The 15,178-nt window shown below is 59.8% G+C and overlaps 2 protein-coding genes across 2 annotated transcripts in view; one reads left to right on the top strand and one right to left on the bottom strand.

Moving 5' to 3' along the window:
- The window catches only part of BOP1 (BOP1 ribosomal biogenesis factor), a 75,701-nt gene extending 72,012 nt beyond the window's left edge, over positions 1–3,689 (bottom strand). The window contains exons 1-2 of the mRNA XM_065054683.1: positions 3,523–3,689; positions 3,161–3,325 (exon numbers count right to left, since the gene is read on the bottom strand). Of these exons, the coding sequence (XP_064910755.1) occupies positions 3,161–3,325; positions 3,523–3,531 (174 nt within the window). The 5' untranslated portion in view covers positions 3,532–3,689. The remainder of the gene's footprint in view (positions 1–3,160; positions 3,326–3,522) is intronic.
- A 253-nt stretch (positions 3,690–3,942) lies between these two features.
- The window catches only part of HSF1 (heat shock transcription factor 1), a 68,876-nt gene continuing 57,640 nt past the window's right edge, over positions 3,943–15,178 (top strand). The window contains exons 1-2 of the mRNA XM_065054688.1: positions 3,943–4,295; positions 13,290–13,398. Of these exons, the coding sequence (XP_064910760.1) occupies positions 4,161–4,295; positions 13,290–13,398 (244 nt within the window). The 5' untranslated portion in view covers positions 3,943–4,160. The remainder of the gene's footprint in view (positions 4,296–13,289; positions 13,399–15,178) is intronic.

Below are 15,178 nucleotides of genomic sequence, written 5' to 3'. Positions count from 1 at the left end.
CAGCTCAGCCCAGCTCGGGACAGCTCAGCCCAGCCCAGCTCGGGACAGCTCAGCTCAGCTCGGGACAGCTCAGCCCAGCTCAGCTCGGGACAGCTCAGCTCAGCTCAGCTCGGGACAGCTCAGCCCAGCTCAGCTCGGGACAGCTCAGCCCAGCTCAGCTCGGGACAGCTCAGCCCAGCTCAGCTCGGGACAGCTCAGCTCAGCTCGGGACAGCTCAGCCCAGCTCAGCTCGTGACAGCTCAGCCCAGCTCAGCTCGGGACAGCTCAGCTCGGGACAGCTCAGCCCAGCTCAGCTCGGGACAGCTCAGCTCGGGACAGCTCGGGTCACCTCGGGACAGCTCAGCTCAGCTCAGGACAGCACAGATCAGCCCAGCTCAGCTCGGGACAGCTCAGGTCACCTTGGTACAGCTCAGCTCAGCTCAGGACAGCACAGCTCAGCACAGTTCAGCTCAGCACAGCTCGGGACAGCTCAGCTTGGGACAGCTCAGCCCAGCTCGGGACGGCTCAGGTCAGCTCGGGTCAGCTCAGCTCTGGACAGCTCAGCCCAGCCCAGCTCGGGACAGCTCAGCTCAGCCCAGCTCGGGACAGCTCAGCTCAGCTTGGGACAGCTCAGCTCAGCTTGGGACAGCTCAGCTCAGCCCAGCTCGGGACAGCTCAGGTCAGGACAGCTCAGGCCAGGACAGCTCAGGCCAGCTTGGGTCAGCTCAGCTCAGCACAGCTCAGCTCAGGTCAGGACAGTTCAGCTCAGCTCGGGACAGCTCAGCTCGGGACAGCTCAGCTCAGCACAGCTCAGCTCAGCACAGCTCAGCTCAGCTCGGGCCAGCTCAGCTCGGCGCCTCGTTGCTCACACCAGCTTCACGCTCCGGCAGGGGCTGAGATGCCGGCGCCGCTCACCGCTCGGCTCCTCTCTGCTCTGTCCCCGAGGGGCTGACTTCGCTCCTCTGCGGGGTCTCTGAGCCCCAAAGACAAGACTACTCGCATTCCAACTTTCTAGCCGCGTCTTCTCGGAGAGAACGGCAGGTGGCAGCGGGACGGCGCGGAGCGGCAGGGGTCTGCGGAGCCTCGTCCCGCCAGCCCGCCTTCCGCACTGACCGCATGTCCCAAACCCCTGTCTCACCGTCTCCGGAGCCGTCTGCCTCCCTGTTACATCTCAACACAACAGTCGCGGACCGGGTCCAGACCTCTGGCGGGTATTTCCAACACCAAAGCGTTCAACAAGCACTAACACCCCCTGAGCTAAAGGGTTCTCCTTTGCCAGAGCCGCTGCTTCCATGGCTGGAGCAGCAAAGACTAAGACCAGCAGAGGAAGAGTCACAGAATCGTTTGGGTTGGAAAAGCCCCTCAAGATCAAGTCCAACCACAACCCACCCTGTCCCTGCCCCCTGTCCTGAGAACCTCGTGTCCGTCTGTCCAGCCCTCCAGGGCTGGTGACTCCAGCACTGCCCTGGGCAGCCTGTTCAATGCCCCACAGCCCTTTGGGGAAGAAATTGTTCCCACATCCAACCTCAACCTCCCCTGGGCAACTTGAGGCCGTTTCCTCTGCTCCTGGCGCTTGTTCCTGGGGAGCAGAGCCCGACCCCCCTGGCTCCAAGCTCCTTTCAGGCAGTTCAGAGATCAGAAGGTCTCCCCTCAGCTCCTGTTCTCCAGCTGAACCCCCAGGTCCCTCAGTCTCCATCACACTTGTGCTCCAGCCCCTCACCAGCTCCGCTCCCTTCTCTCCACTCGCTCCAGCACCTCAAGGGTTTCTTGGCGTGAGGGGCCCAGAGCTGCCCCCAGGATTCAAGACAAGCTCAAGTGTGACTTTTTCCATCAAGCTTTGCTCCTGTACCTTCTGAAACCAGAGGGAGACTACGCCATTCTGATATTATTTACAAATGTAGCGCCTGTGAGAGAAGCTCCACCACTAATACAGCCTCTACAAGCCCAAGGTGCACAGAAGTTGCTCTCCTGTTGCCAAGCGGGTCTCTACGCTGCGTCTCATCACCAAAAGCCCATCTGGAGGCAGGAAGCAGAAGCGTCCCCGGCTCTGGGCAGCTCTGGGCTCCCCCTCAGTGACCCTGCACACTCAGACGTGCCGACTCCCCGCAGACAGAACACGGACGCTCGGACGTGCGAACCTTCCCGGCAGCTCTGGGGCTTTCGACCCATCCTGCCGCTGCCATCGCTCACAGCCACCCAGCCCAAGCCCCTGCTGCAAAACCAGCTCCAAATGAACAGCCTGGCTACTTGAGAGCTCCAGGGACCGGCCTTGGTTATGGGTGGACTTGATGACCCCGAGGATCGCTTCCAACCAAAACGTTACTACAATTCTATAAACGCGATTTCTCTTCACAAACGTTTTGCTGTGGTTGACACGCACAGGTTTGATTTTGCTTTTTCCCCACAATTAACAGGGGGGGGCACCTCCAACCGCTCTGTGGTTGTGACACCGGGCGCTTATTCCCCCCACGTCCCTTGTGTCCTCCAGGCACAACCAGAGCAGGAATAAACTGCGCTTGGCTGGCATGGATTTGCCCCACATGCCTTTGGTTGGGAAGGAGGGTCCCAAACCATGGGCTGGGGGGGGGGACGGGCCCAGTGGAGCCACTTACCCCCCCTGCCCTGTCACAGAATCACAGGATCCCAGGATTACGGGGTGAAGGGCCCTCAAAGCTCATCCAGCGCAACCCCCGGAGCAGGAACACCCAGCTGAGGTGACACAGGAAGGTGTCCAGGGGGTTGGAATGTCTGCACAGAAGGAGACTCCACAACCCCCTGGGCAGCCTGGGCCAGGCTCTGCCACCCTCACCCCAACAAGTTGCTTCTCCTCTTGCAGTGGAACCTCCTGTGTTCCAGTTTGCACCCATTGCCCCTTGTCCTGTCCCTGGTTGTCACCAGAAGAGCCTGGCTCCATCCTCCTGACACTGCCCCTTTCCATCTTGATCCCCAGGAATGAGTCCCCCCTCAGTGTCCTCTTGTCCAGCTCCAGAGCCCCAGCTCCCTCAGCCTTTCCTCACACGGGAGATGCTCCACTCCCTCCAGCATCTTGGTGGCTGCGCTGGACTCTCTCCAGCAGTTCCCTGTCCTGCTGGAACTGAGGGGCCACAACTGGACACGATATTCCAGCTGTGGTCTCTGTCCCCCCCGTCCCCGCTCCGGAGCTGTGCCGCGCAGCCCTTACGTGTGTCCGGGGGTGGGAGCCGCCGCCGGGCTCGTCCTCCGGCTCCGAGTCCCCGTCCTGCTCCTCCCCCGCCGAGCTGCTGTCGCTGCCCGAGTCCTCCAGCCCCGAGTACACGCTCTCCTCGCTGTCCGTCAGCTCCTCCGCGCTCTCCCCGCCGGGCCGCGCCTGCACCGGAACGGGGCGACGGGGCGGGGGGTCAGGGCGGCGGGTCCCGCTCACCGAGGGTCCCCCCCTCGCCGCCCCGGGCCCCCCGCCCCCTGAGCGCCGCCCGTCACCATGGCAACCACCCCCCGTCACCATGGCAACCACCCCCCGTCACCATGGCAACCACCCCAGCCCAACACACACACACACCCCCCGACCTGCTCCATGGCCGCGGCTCCGCGTGCGCCGGCCCCAACGTGCGCCACGTGCGCGCGGGTCAGAGGTCACAGCCCCGGCCCCGCCCACGGCGCACGGCCTTTCCCCGCCCCTCCCCCGCCCAGCAGAGCCCACCGTGGGGGGGGGGGGGGAGCAAAGAAGGGGGAGGGGAGACCGCGCTCAGGGCGGGGCGGGGGGGGAATAATTACTGAGCGCGGGTCAAAGGGACAGGCACCATGCGGGGGGGGGGGGGGGGGGTGTCAGCGCGCTGCGCATGCGCATACCACGCATGGGCAGTGCTGGCACGCCGCTGCAGTCTCTTCGGCACAAGCGCGCATGCGCAGCGCGGGATTCCCTCCAGGGCGGGGCGGGAGGGGGGGACGCGCATGCGCAGCGCGGGGAAGGAGGAGGCGGGAGGCGGTGCCGCCCGGGGGGGGGCGCGTCACGGAGGCGGCCCAAGATGGCGGCGGCCATGCTGGGCCCCGGGCGCGTCAGTGCGCAGGCAGCGGCCCGGCCCCGCCGCGCCCCCCGCCGCCGGTTCTGAAGCCCGGGCCGCCCGCCCCGATACACACGTTGGCGGCGGCTTTGCGGGGGTGTGGGGCGGCGGCGCGGGGCGGCCGGCCCCGGAGCCCTCAGCGCCATGGACGGGCCTGGCGCGGCGGCGGGAGGGGGCGGCGGCGGAGGCCCCGGCGGTAGCAACGTGCCCGCGTTCCTCACCAAACTATGGACGCTGGTGGAGGATCCCGACACCGACGCGCTTATCTGCTGGAGTCCGGTGAGTCCCGGCGAGGAGAAGCGGCCGAGGCCCCGGGGCCCGGACACCCGGCAGCGGGCGAACGCCCGCTGCCGGGTGTCCGGGCCCCGGGGCCTCGGCCCAGGCGTTTACGTAGCTTGAAGCGTAGAATTCTCTCATTGTTTTTTGTAATGCGCGCTGTGATACGGAAAAAGAGTCCTTAATTCTCCTTAAGTTGACTGAGGTAGTTGGTTACCACAGGATTAGGGGTTGAAGGGCCCTCAAAGCCCATCCAGCGCAACCCCCGGAGCAGGAACACCCAGCTGAGGTGACACAGGAAGGTGTCCAGGGGGTTGGAATGTCTGCACAGAAGGAGACTCCACAACCCCCTGGGCAGCCTGGGCCAGGCTCTGCCACCCTCACCCCAACAAGTTGCTTCTCCTCTTGCAGTGGAACCTCCTGTGTTCCAGTTTGCACCCATTGCCCCTTGTCCTGTCCCTGGTTGTCACCAGAAGAGCCTGGCTCCATCCTCCTGACACTGCCCCTTTCCATCTTGATCCCCAGCAATGAGTCCCCCCTCAGTGTCCTCTTGTCCAGCTCCAGAGCCCCAGCTCCCTCAGCCTTTCCTCACACGGGAGATGCTCCACTCCCTCCAGCATCTTGGTGGCTGCGCTGGACTCTCTCCAGCAGTTCCCTGTCCTGCTGGAACTGAGGGGCCACAGCTGGACACAATATTCCAGCTGTGGTCTCCCCAGGGCAGAGCAGAGGGGCAGGAGAACCTCTCTGACCTACTGACCCCCCCTTCTAACCCACCCCAGGTCCCATTGGCTTCCTGGCCACAAGGGCCAGTGCTGGCTCAGCCCACAGCACCCGCTGTTCCCACCTGGTCTCCCATCCAAGTCCTGACCGGGCCCGACCTTGCTTAGCTTCCCACATCAGATGATACCAGGTGCTCTCAGGGTGGTATGGCTGTATATATTATATATATATGTTTCTCAAGTACATCCTGATGGTATCTGAACTAAACCCTTTTTCAAGGGCAGAGCAGAGGGGCAGGAGAACCTCTCTGACCTACTGACCACCCCCTTCTAACCCACCCCAGGTCCCATTGGCTTCCTGGCCACAAGGGCCAGTGCTGGCTCATGGTCACCCTGCTGTCCCCAGCACCCCCAGCTCCCTTTCCCCTACGCTGCTCTCTAATAGGTCATTCCCCAACTTACACTGGAACCTGGGGCTGTTCTGCCCAGATTCAAGACTCTACACTTGTCCTTGTTAAATCTCATCAGGTTATTCCCTGCCCAACTCTCCAGCCTGTCCAGGTCTCTGATGGCAGCACAGCTTCCAGTGTCACCACTGCTCCCAGCTTGGTGTCACCAGCAAACTTGCTGACAGTCACTCTATTCCCTCATTCAAGTAATTGATGAATATACTGAATAACACCAGCCCCAGCACTGCCCCTGAGGCTCTGCACTGGATACTGACCTCCAGCTGGGCTCCACCCCATTGACCACAACACTCTGGCGTCTTCCCTTCAGCCACTTATTCTCAGCTTACTGTGTTTAATTCCTGTTGTTTAATTTCCTTCAGTAACAGAAAAACAAGCTCAGGGGGTTGGGATTGTGGACCCTACATGCCTGCAGGAGGGAAGAGGATTTTCTCTGTGCATTTGAGGAGAAATCAGCAGGAATATAAACATGAAAGGGAGGTTGAGAAGCACAATACACCTCTTAACATATATAAATTCTAATTTGGCTTCTTTGAAGGTGAAGTCTTCGTATTTTATTTGCAGTTCCTTGGCATTCTTTTTAAATTAACTTTCTCAACTTTAATAGTGCTCTGGTCCCTAGAGAGGCGATTCAAACCTGGTTCGAGGCGTTTATCGCGTCCTCGGCGCCGGGTCCTGCGCCAGCCGCGTCCTGCGCCGCCTCGTCCGTCGCTCCCCGCGTTCCCTCGGGTGTCACCGGGGCCGTTCCCGTCCCGAGCGCCGCGGGTTTGCTGCGGGGAGCCCAGCAGCGCTGAGGGGACAGGACACCGGCAGCGCCTCAGGTCGGGGACGCACAGAGAGGTGCTTTGCCCTCATTGTCGCTAATCGGTCGGAGTTTCTCATGTATAAGAGGAGATGGCGCTGGCTGAGTTGCTGGGTAGACAGTTGGGAGAGGCGGATATCGGCTTGGGAGAGGCGAATATGTGGTAATGCCGCTCAGCCGTTGTGCAGTCGCTCCCCACAATGATCCTGCGCAGGCCAAAACTGTAGAAGAGTTTGAAGGGTTGAAGGAGGAGGGCTTGTGTTCCTGTGAAACACCGCGGCCGGCTGTGATTTGCTGCTGGTGGCCCCACGGGGAGCGGATTCAGCTTGTTGTCCTCCACGGGCTGGTGTTTTTTCCTGGGTGTTTTCCTTCTCTGTGGAACTGGTGAGTTTTGGTGACCTGTTCTGCTGCAGGTAACGCCAAAGCGTGCCTGGGGGTGGCAGGAAGAGGGGACAACCTCTGCTGGTGGCGACCGCCTGTTTGAATTGCGTTACGCGGTGTAAATGAGGACAGCGTGCGGGTTGTGAGGCTCCGAGGCCGCGGGTGCTCAGAGGGAGCAGCACAGCGCCTTCTGCTCTGGAGAAGCTCCGGTGTGGTGTCCGGCGCCTGGCACACGCGGCTCGCTCGGAGCGCTCGGCGTGACACTGAGCCGTCCCCTGTGCCGGCTGTGGCGCTTGTCACGGCTTCTCCGGGGCCGGGACAAGCTCAGGGAAGTGCCGGAACCACGGAGGAGAGGCTGGACCTGCTCTGGTACCTGTATCTCAGCTGCACCTTGGGCTCGCTGATGTGACTCCTCACCCTGTCTGAGCTGATTCTCCCCTCTGAGTCTCGGCTGGGTCCAGAATGAGCTCAGTGTGGTGTTTAAGCCCAGATTTAGTGGTGGGCTTGGGAGTGCTGGCTTAACAATTGGGCTCTATCTTCAGGATCTCTTCCAACCTAAATGATTCTGTTCTAAACCGTCAGGAAAATGGTTTCCACAGAATCACAGAATGGTTTAGGTTGGAAGGGAACTAAATCGCCACCAGTGCCCCCCCTGCCATGACAGGGACATCTCACAGCTCAGGATGCTCAGAGCCCCGTCCAGCCTGGCCTGGGGTGTCTCAGGGATGGTTCATCTACCACCGCTCTGGGAACCTGGGCCAGGCTCTCACCACCCTCAGGGCAACAATTCTGATATCCAGCCTGAATCTCCCTCCTTGAGTTTAAACCATCACCCCTTGTCCTATCGCAACAGACCCTGCTCCAAACTCTGTCCCCATCTTTCTCATCAGCCCCTTTTAAGTACAGAAAGGCCGCACTAAGGTCTCCCCGGAGCTTCTCCTCCCCGGGCTGAACCCCCAGCTCTCTCAGCCTTTCTCCCCAGAGCTGTTCAGTCTCGGCCCATTCCCGTGTCCCTCCTCTGTCCCGCTCCAACAGCTCCATGTCTGGCTGGCGCTGGACCCCAGGGCTGGCCGCAGAGCTCAGGGGGTCAGCACAGGGGCAGGATCCCCCCAGTGCTGCTCACGCTGCTCTGGATTTGCTTGTGCGTCTGTTTTCTGGCCCGTTGGGCCCAGGTGAGCGTTGGGGAGCAAACGTGGGTCGGGGCCACGCTCAGCATCCTCAGGGCGCTGGGTTGGCCTGACCGTGCGTGAAGCTGTCCCGTACGATGAAGATGTGCATGGTGGCCACGATCGCCTTGTGGTGGCTGGTACGGTGGGTCTGGTGGTGGTTTTGGCCGCTCGTCTTGAAGGAAGCGTCAGGTTCAGAGACATTGTTTTGCTTCTCGTCACTTGGGGAACAGGGACAAAGGTGGGGACGGAGAGTGTGGGGGAACGTGAAGGTGCTCCCGAGGGGCAGAGTTAGGAGGAAACCAGGAAATCTGATGTCCCACCCAAACAGTCACTCTTGGCCAAGTCTTAAAGATGAATTTAGAATATGCTGAGCTTAAGGTTATGGAGCCTGAGCCTCAGTCCTTGTATCAGCAGTTCATAGAATCACAGGTTGTCCTGAGCTGGAGGGACCCACGGGATCGTCGGTTCCAGCTCCTGTCCCTGCACAGGACACCGCACAGGTCACCCCGTGTGTCTGAGGACGGTGTCCAGTCTCTTGTTGAACACTGTCGGGTTGGGCCGTGACCCCTCCCTGGGAGCCTGTTCAGTGTCCAGCACCTCTGGGGAAGAACCTTTTCCCCATGTCCCACTGACCCCCCCGGCGCAGCTCCTGCCGTTCCCTGGCGCTGTTGAAGGGAACGCACCGGCTGCTGGCCAACCCCACGTCTCCATTTCTGCTGCAGCGGAAGCCCAGCACAGGAAGGTCCATGCGGTGCAGAATCAGATAATGGTTTAGGTTGGAAAAAACCTTTAAGATCACCAAGTCCAACCACAACCCACCCTGTCCCTGCCCCCTGTCCTGAGAACCTCGTGTCCGTCTGTCCAGCCCTCCAGGGCTGGTGACTCCAGCACTGCCCTGGGCAGCCTGTTCAATGCCCCACAGCCCTTTGGGGAAGAAATTGTTCCCACATCCAACCTCACCCTCCCCTGGGCGACTTGAGGCCGTTTCCTCTGCTCCTGGCGCTTGTTCCTGGGGAGCAGAGCCCGACCCCCCTGGCTCCAAGCTCCTTTCAGGCAGTTCAGAGATCAGAAGGTCTCCCCTCAGCTCCTGTTCTCCAGCTGAACCCCCAGGTCCCTCAGTCTCCATCGCACTTGTGCTCCAGCCCCTCACCAGCTCCTATCAAGGCCAGGCTGTTACAGTCCGGTACGGCCATTTCAGCGCCCCTGAGCTTCGTGCCGGATTAGACCCGGGAGGTGGCCGCGCTGTTGGGGAGGTGACACTGCCTCGCAGAGTCACCACAGGTGGAACAGCAAACCCTCCACCGCGCGCTGCTCTTCAGCAGAGCCTGGTTGGACTCGACCCTCCGACAAGTCTTTTCCAGCTGTGAAGATTCTGTGGGTGCGGAGTTCCTGCGCAGTTGTGCTCTCAGCCGGCGGCTCCCTGGGTGCTCCCGGACGGTGGGGTTGTCCGAAATCCCAGCGGCGGCAGCTTGTGTTGCTTGTGAACACACACACGCGTGTCCCGCACCACTTGCCCGTTTGAGGTCGGTGCCCAGGTCCTTGTCTGCGCTGGGACAAGACTCTGCTGAAACTGTCGCCAGTCACGTCCTTCATTTCTATCGAATCATTTCACAGAATCACAGAATGGACTGGGTTGGAAAAGCCCTCAGAGATCATCGAGTCCAACCCTTGGTCCAACTCTAGTCTGTTTACTAGATCATGGCACTAAGTGCCATGTCCAATCTCAGTTTAAAAACCTCCAGGGCCGGTGAGTCCAGCACCTCCCTGGGCAGCCATTCCAATGCCTGACCACTCTCTCTGCAAAGAATTGCTTTCTGATCTCCAGCCTCAGTTTCCCCTGGCAGAGTTGAAGCCCATGCCCCCTTGTCCTATTGCTGACTGCCTGGGAGAAGAGACCAATCCCCACCTGGCTAGAACTGCCCTTCAGGTAGTTCTAGAGAGTGCTGAGCTCAGCTCTAAGCCTCCTCCAGACTAAACAAGCCCAGCTCCCTCAGCCTCTCCCCATAGGGCTTGTGTTCCAGTCCCTTCCCCAGTCTTGTTGCTCTTCTCTGGACCCGCTCCAGCACTTCAATCTCTTTCCTGAGCTGAGGGGCCCAGAACTGAACACAATACTCCAGGTGTGGCCTCCCCAATGCAGAGCACAGGGGAAGGATCACTGCCCTTGTCCTGCTGACCACGCTCGTTTGGATACAGGACAGGACACCATTGGCCTTCTTGGCCACCTGGGCACACTGTTGGCTCCTGTTGAGCTTCCTGTCCATTAGTCGCCCCAGGTCCCTTTCTGTCTGACTGCTCTCCAGCCACTCTGTGCCCAGCCTGGAGCGCTGCAGGGGGTTGTTGTGACCAAAGTGCAGCACCCGGCATTTGGCCTTATTGAACTTCAGCCCATTAGCGCAACTACCGGCTAACGAGCACCTGCAGCAGGTCCCGCCGCGCCGCGCCGCATCCTCCTGCCGCCCGCCTCCCTTCCGGAGCCCGAGGAGCTTTCTCAGCCGCAATTAAAGTGCGCGCTTTGACGCACAAAGGAGTCATTGTGCCCTGCTTTCTCCTAGCTTCGGGTTATTCCTTGGCGGGTTTTTTTGTGTTTTGATTTGGGGTTTTATTTTGGTTCTTTTAGGGTTATTTTGGTTGCTTGGTTGGGGTTTATTCTAGTTTGTTCTGGTTTTATTGTCTAGATTTAGGCTGTGCCTTTCTCAGGGATCAGGACTCCAGCCCGGGAGCATTTGTTCTTGCGATCCCGCTTCCAGCACAGCGTCTCTTACTTCCAGTTCTAAACAATGGCCAATATCTGCCTTTAAATCACTTTGTACGTAGAAGTTCCTTCTTTATTTCCCCCATTAGCCATGTATCGTGCCCAGGCCGTGCTTTCCCTTCGCTTTACATGGTGCTCCAAGCTCTAACCCGCCCGGCTCCGGTAACCGCTGCACAGAACCCGTGTCACCCGTAGGCCGGGAAGGACGCCACACGATCCGCGGGGGAAGAACCAGCAAAACAGAAGGAAAAGGTGTTGTTTGAACACCCGTTGGTGAAGTTCCAGGCGCAGCTTCCAGCTGGGCTCCTTGGGGGTCTCAAGTCTGTCTGCTGAGGTTCCTTTAGTGCTGTTGGCATGAAAATGCAGTTGGTGTGTGGAGCGCAATGAGTCGCGGAGGAGGTGCCAGCGCCTCGGAGCCTCGTCTTGCTGCGGGTTTTGGGAAAACCCCGAAAAACCTGCAATTCGGGGCACTGTGACCCCGCTCGGGTGAAGCACAAGGTCGCGCACCCAATGAGTCGTGTTGCTTTCTGGAAATTCATTGGTTGTGCCTGCAAATGGTTGTTTCTTTCTTAGGAATTGGATCAGGGTGCTTTTCCTCTTCTAACCCCCGTTTTCATGTGGTTTTCGATGTGTGTGTGAGCTGGGTTACCCCATGTGGTCCCCAGGGACATCTCACAGCTCAGGGTGCTCGGAGCCCCGTCCACCCCACCCTGGGGTGTCCCAGGGATGGTTCATCTACCACCTTAATGAAACCAAACCCTGAGATGCTGCTGCGTCCTCTGAAGGAGTGAAGAAACTCACCCATGGACCAAAACACCCAAACTCTCAACTTCTAATAAACCTTTACCTGGTTTTGTTATCGGCCGGCAGAATCTCTTAAGGTCTGGGGGCCTGTTTTAGTCACGTGCACTCTTGTGAACGGGGGGACTTTGGGTCCTGTGCGGGTGGTCGCGGCCGCTTGGCCGATGTTCCGTGTGTGTGCGATGAGCCGTCGGTGTCTGGTTGGGCTCGGGCCCGACGCTCTGCCGGCTCCGCGCTGCCGGGACGGCGTTAGCGGGAGCGGTGCTGGTCGTGGCAGAACACCCGAGCCGTAAGACGCGTTCTGAGTCCCTGTGTTGCTTCGCCAGGACGAAAATCCCTCCTCTGGCTGCTTGGCAGGTGCGGGTGTTGACAGCAGAGTTCCTGCTCCGCGTGCCGGAGAGGGAAGAGAAACCACCCTGATGGAGTGGCACCGCAGAGCTGGACGCCGAGCGGCTCAAATGTGATCTGACTACTAGTTAAGATAGTCAGAATAGCCAAAATAACTAGTTATCCTGCTCCGTTGGCGATAACTCATCTTCCAAAACCAGCAGCAGAAGCGCCTCAGAGAGACGGGAACGCTTCCCCGGCTCTTGCCTGTTCCTGGTTGTTAAAGAAGCACATAGGAAACGTCTCTCGGTCGCGGTGAGGACTCGGAACTCCTGAAGCTGTGCTGCTCCTGCTGTGCCAGCAGCGGCTCGTTGCTTCCAGCGGCTCGTGGCCACGGGCACCACGGGCTGCCCGGCTGGCGCGTCGTCTGCACTGACCCGCAGGCCTCTCCCGACCAGCCTCCTTGGCTCCGTTTGCTGGAAACATCGCTGCCTGTTGCTGGAGATACAATGACTTAATTAGGACACGCGAGGGAATGAGTAGATTGGCGGTTGTGCAGGCTGAGCTTTGATCTTTGTAGCCTGCTTAACCCCAGGCTTGGGTTCCCGAGCCTTCGGAGAGCTTTGCTCTGCAGGTTCTTGACGTTGCTCACAGCATTGAGAGTTACTGGCTGCCTGTGGGTCCTCCAGGTGCCTGTGGGTCCTCCAGGTGTGTGCCTGTGGGTCCTCCAGGTGTGTGCCTGTGGGTCCTCCAGGTGTGTGCCTGTGGGTCCTCCAGGTGCCTGTGGGTCCTCCAGGTGTGTGCCTGTTGGTCCTCCAGGTGTGTGTCTGTGGGTCCTCCAGGTGTGTGCCTGTGGGTCCTCCAGGTGCCTGTGGGTCCTCCAGGTGTGTGTCTGTTGGTCCTCCAGGTGTGTGTCTGTTGGTCCTCCAGGTGTGTGTCTGTTGATCCTCCAGGTGCCTGTGGGTCCTCCAGGTGCCTGTGGGTCCTCCAGGTGTGTGTCTGTTGGTCCTCCAGGTGCCTGTGGGTCCTCCAGGTGTGTGTTGTTGATCCTCCAGGTGCCAGTGGGTCCTCCAGGTGTGTGTCTGTTGGTCCTCCAGGTGTGTGTCTGTTGGTCCTCCAGGTGCCTGTGGGTCCTCCAGGTGCCTGTGGGTCCTCCAGGTGTGTGTTGTTGATCCTCCAGGTGCCTGTGGGTCCTCCAGGTGCCTGTGGGTCCTCCAGGTGTGTGTCTGTTGGTCCTCCAGGTGTGTGTCTGTGGGTCCTCCAGGTGCCTGTGGGTCCTCCAGGTGTGTGTCTGTTGATCCTCCAGGTGCCTGTGGGTCCTCCAGGTGTGTGTTGTTGATCCTCCAGGTGCCTGTGGGTCCTCCAGGTGTGTGCCTGTGGGTCCTCCAGGTGCCTGTGGGTCCTCCAGGTGTGTGTCTGTTGGTCCTCCAGGGTGGCCAAGTGTGATAAACTGTGTTCTAACCTGCGGCCGAGGGACTCGGGAGATGGGGCCGATGCCAATCCCAACCTCACACGCGCACGTTTATCCCTGTGGAAGCAGAACGGGGTTGATAATGTTTCTCTTCTTCTTTTTTTCCAGAGCGGAAACAGCTTCCATGTGTTTGACCAGGGCCAATTCGCCAAGGAGGTGCTTCCCAAGTACTTCAAACACAACAACATGGCCAGCTTTGTACGGCAGCTCAACATGTGTGAGTAGCGCCGCGGGGAGGCTGGTTCCCGTCTCGGCCCGGGTTTGCTGTAGGGGAACGTTGGCTCCAGGGACAGCGGGGGGTTCAGCTGGAGAACAGGAGCTGAGGGGAGACCTTCTGATCTCTGAACTGCCTGAAAGGAGCTTGGAGCCAGGGGGGTCGGGCTCTGCTCCCCAGGAACAAGCGCCAGGAGCAGAGGAAACGGCCTCAAGTTGCCCAGGGGAGGTTGAGGTTGGATGTGGGAACAATTTCTTCCCCAAAGGGCTGTGGGGCATTGAACAGGCTGCCCAGGGCAGTGCTGGAGTCACCAGCCCTGGAGGGCTGGACAGACGGACACGAGGTTCTCAGGACAGGGGGCAGGGACAGGGTGGGTTGTGGTTGGACTCAGTGATCCTGAGGTCTCTTCAACTGAAATGATTCTGCGATTCTGTATCTCCCGGGTGCTGTAGGAGCAAACCCAATGGGAGCTGGTGCTTCACAGCATCATTTTGGCTGGAAAAGACCCTCAAGGTCACCAAGTCCAACCAAAACCCACCCTGTCCCTGCCCCCTGTCCTGAGAACCTCGTGTCCGTCTGTCCAGCCCTCCAGGGCTGGTGACTCCAGCACTGCCCTGGGCAGCCTGTTCAATGCCCCACAGCCCTTTGGGGAAGAAATTGTTCCCACATCCAACCTCAGCTTCGCCGTGCTGGGCACACGGAGGGCGAGCCGCTCCCCGGGTATCTCCACTCTACCAGCCCAGCTCTGTTCTCTTTCTCCACGCTCCCCCTTCCCCGTTTTCCAGAGTTACTCTGTTTAATCCTCCTCCTTCCGTTCGGATGGGCCGCACAGCGCAGCAGGCCTGGCCGTGCCATGGACGCGGCGTCTGTCGGTGCCAGGGCCGCTCTCGCGCCCGTCTGCGCCGCCGCCTCCGCCGCCCCGGGGCAGCAGCACAAGGGTCCCTTGAGCCCGCGCACGGGGTCGGGACCAGCCCAGTCTCCAGGGCGGGCTTACAAGCGCCGGCACGCTCTTCGACGTCCTCAGCGGCTCCTGGCGCGGCTGCGGGCCCGTCCTGACCCTGCGTTCTTGAGGATCACCCCAATAACCCCAAACTGCGCAATGTCACTACAATAACGCGTAATGTCGCTAAATCACTTTCTGCTGCGAGCGCAGGAAGCAATTTTACTGTTTTTGAACCGCAGCTGCGGACTGAACAGCTCCGGTGACACCGGGGATCCATCCCGGCTGCTTACAGAGGCGCTGAGGTCCAAAAGCACTTTGCGCTGGTCCTGGGCAGCTTTTAGGTGGTTTAAGTGTGTGTGAAGACGCTTGTTTTTTCTTTGCAGTCATCCTCAGGGGGTTCTGGCCGTCGCGTCAGGCAGACAGCGGTGTTTTCTGTCCCTTATTTCTTTATCTCGCCTTCTCCTTCTGCTGTTAATTGCAGTAATAACTCGGTGGCCCTTCATTTCCCTTCCTTTGTAAGGACTCGTGGTAGAGAACTTGCCCCCTGGGCTACCAAAGGATGGTTATTGTGTAGCACACCACGTCTCTCAGCGGCGTTGGTGTCCTTAGGAACACCCTCCTTTTGTATTGTCCCCCCTTACCTGATGACGTGGAAGTTGAGGGTGCAGCTCCCAAGGTGCAACAGCATTTTCCCGGCTACAAGAATGGCTTCAAAAGCACAAATACGCCAGAAAGCGGAAATCAGGGGGGTTTTTTGATGGATAAGGGGCTGAAGAAGCAGCTCTGCTATGGCAAAGCCAGAGGGTGGGTGTGGGTGGGTTGGGGGTTGGTGATGGGGAA

This window comes from Columba livia, chromosome 2, assembly GCF_036013475.1.
Source record: "Columba livia isolate bColLiv1 breed racing homer chromosome 2, bColLiv1.pat.W.v2, whole genome shotgun sequence".
NCBI lineage: Eukaryota > Metazoa > Chordata > Aves > Columbiformes > Columbidae > Columba > Columba livia.
This window is presented reverse-complemented; position numbering and strand designations above follow the sequence as displayed.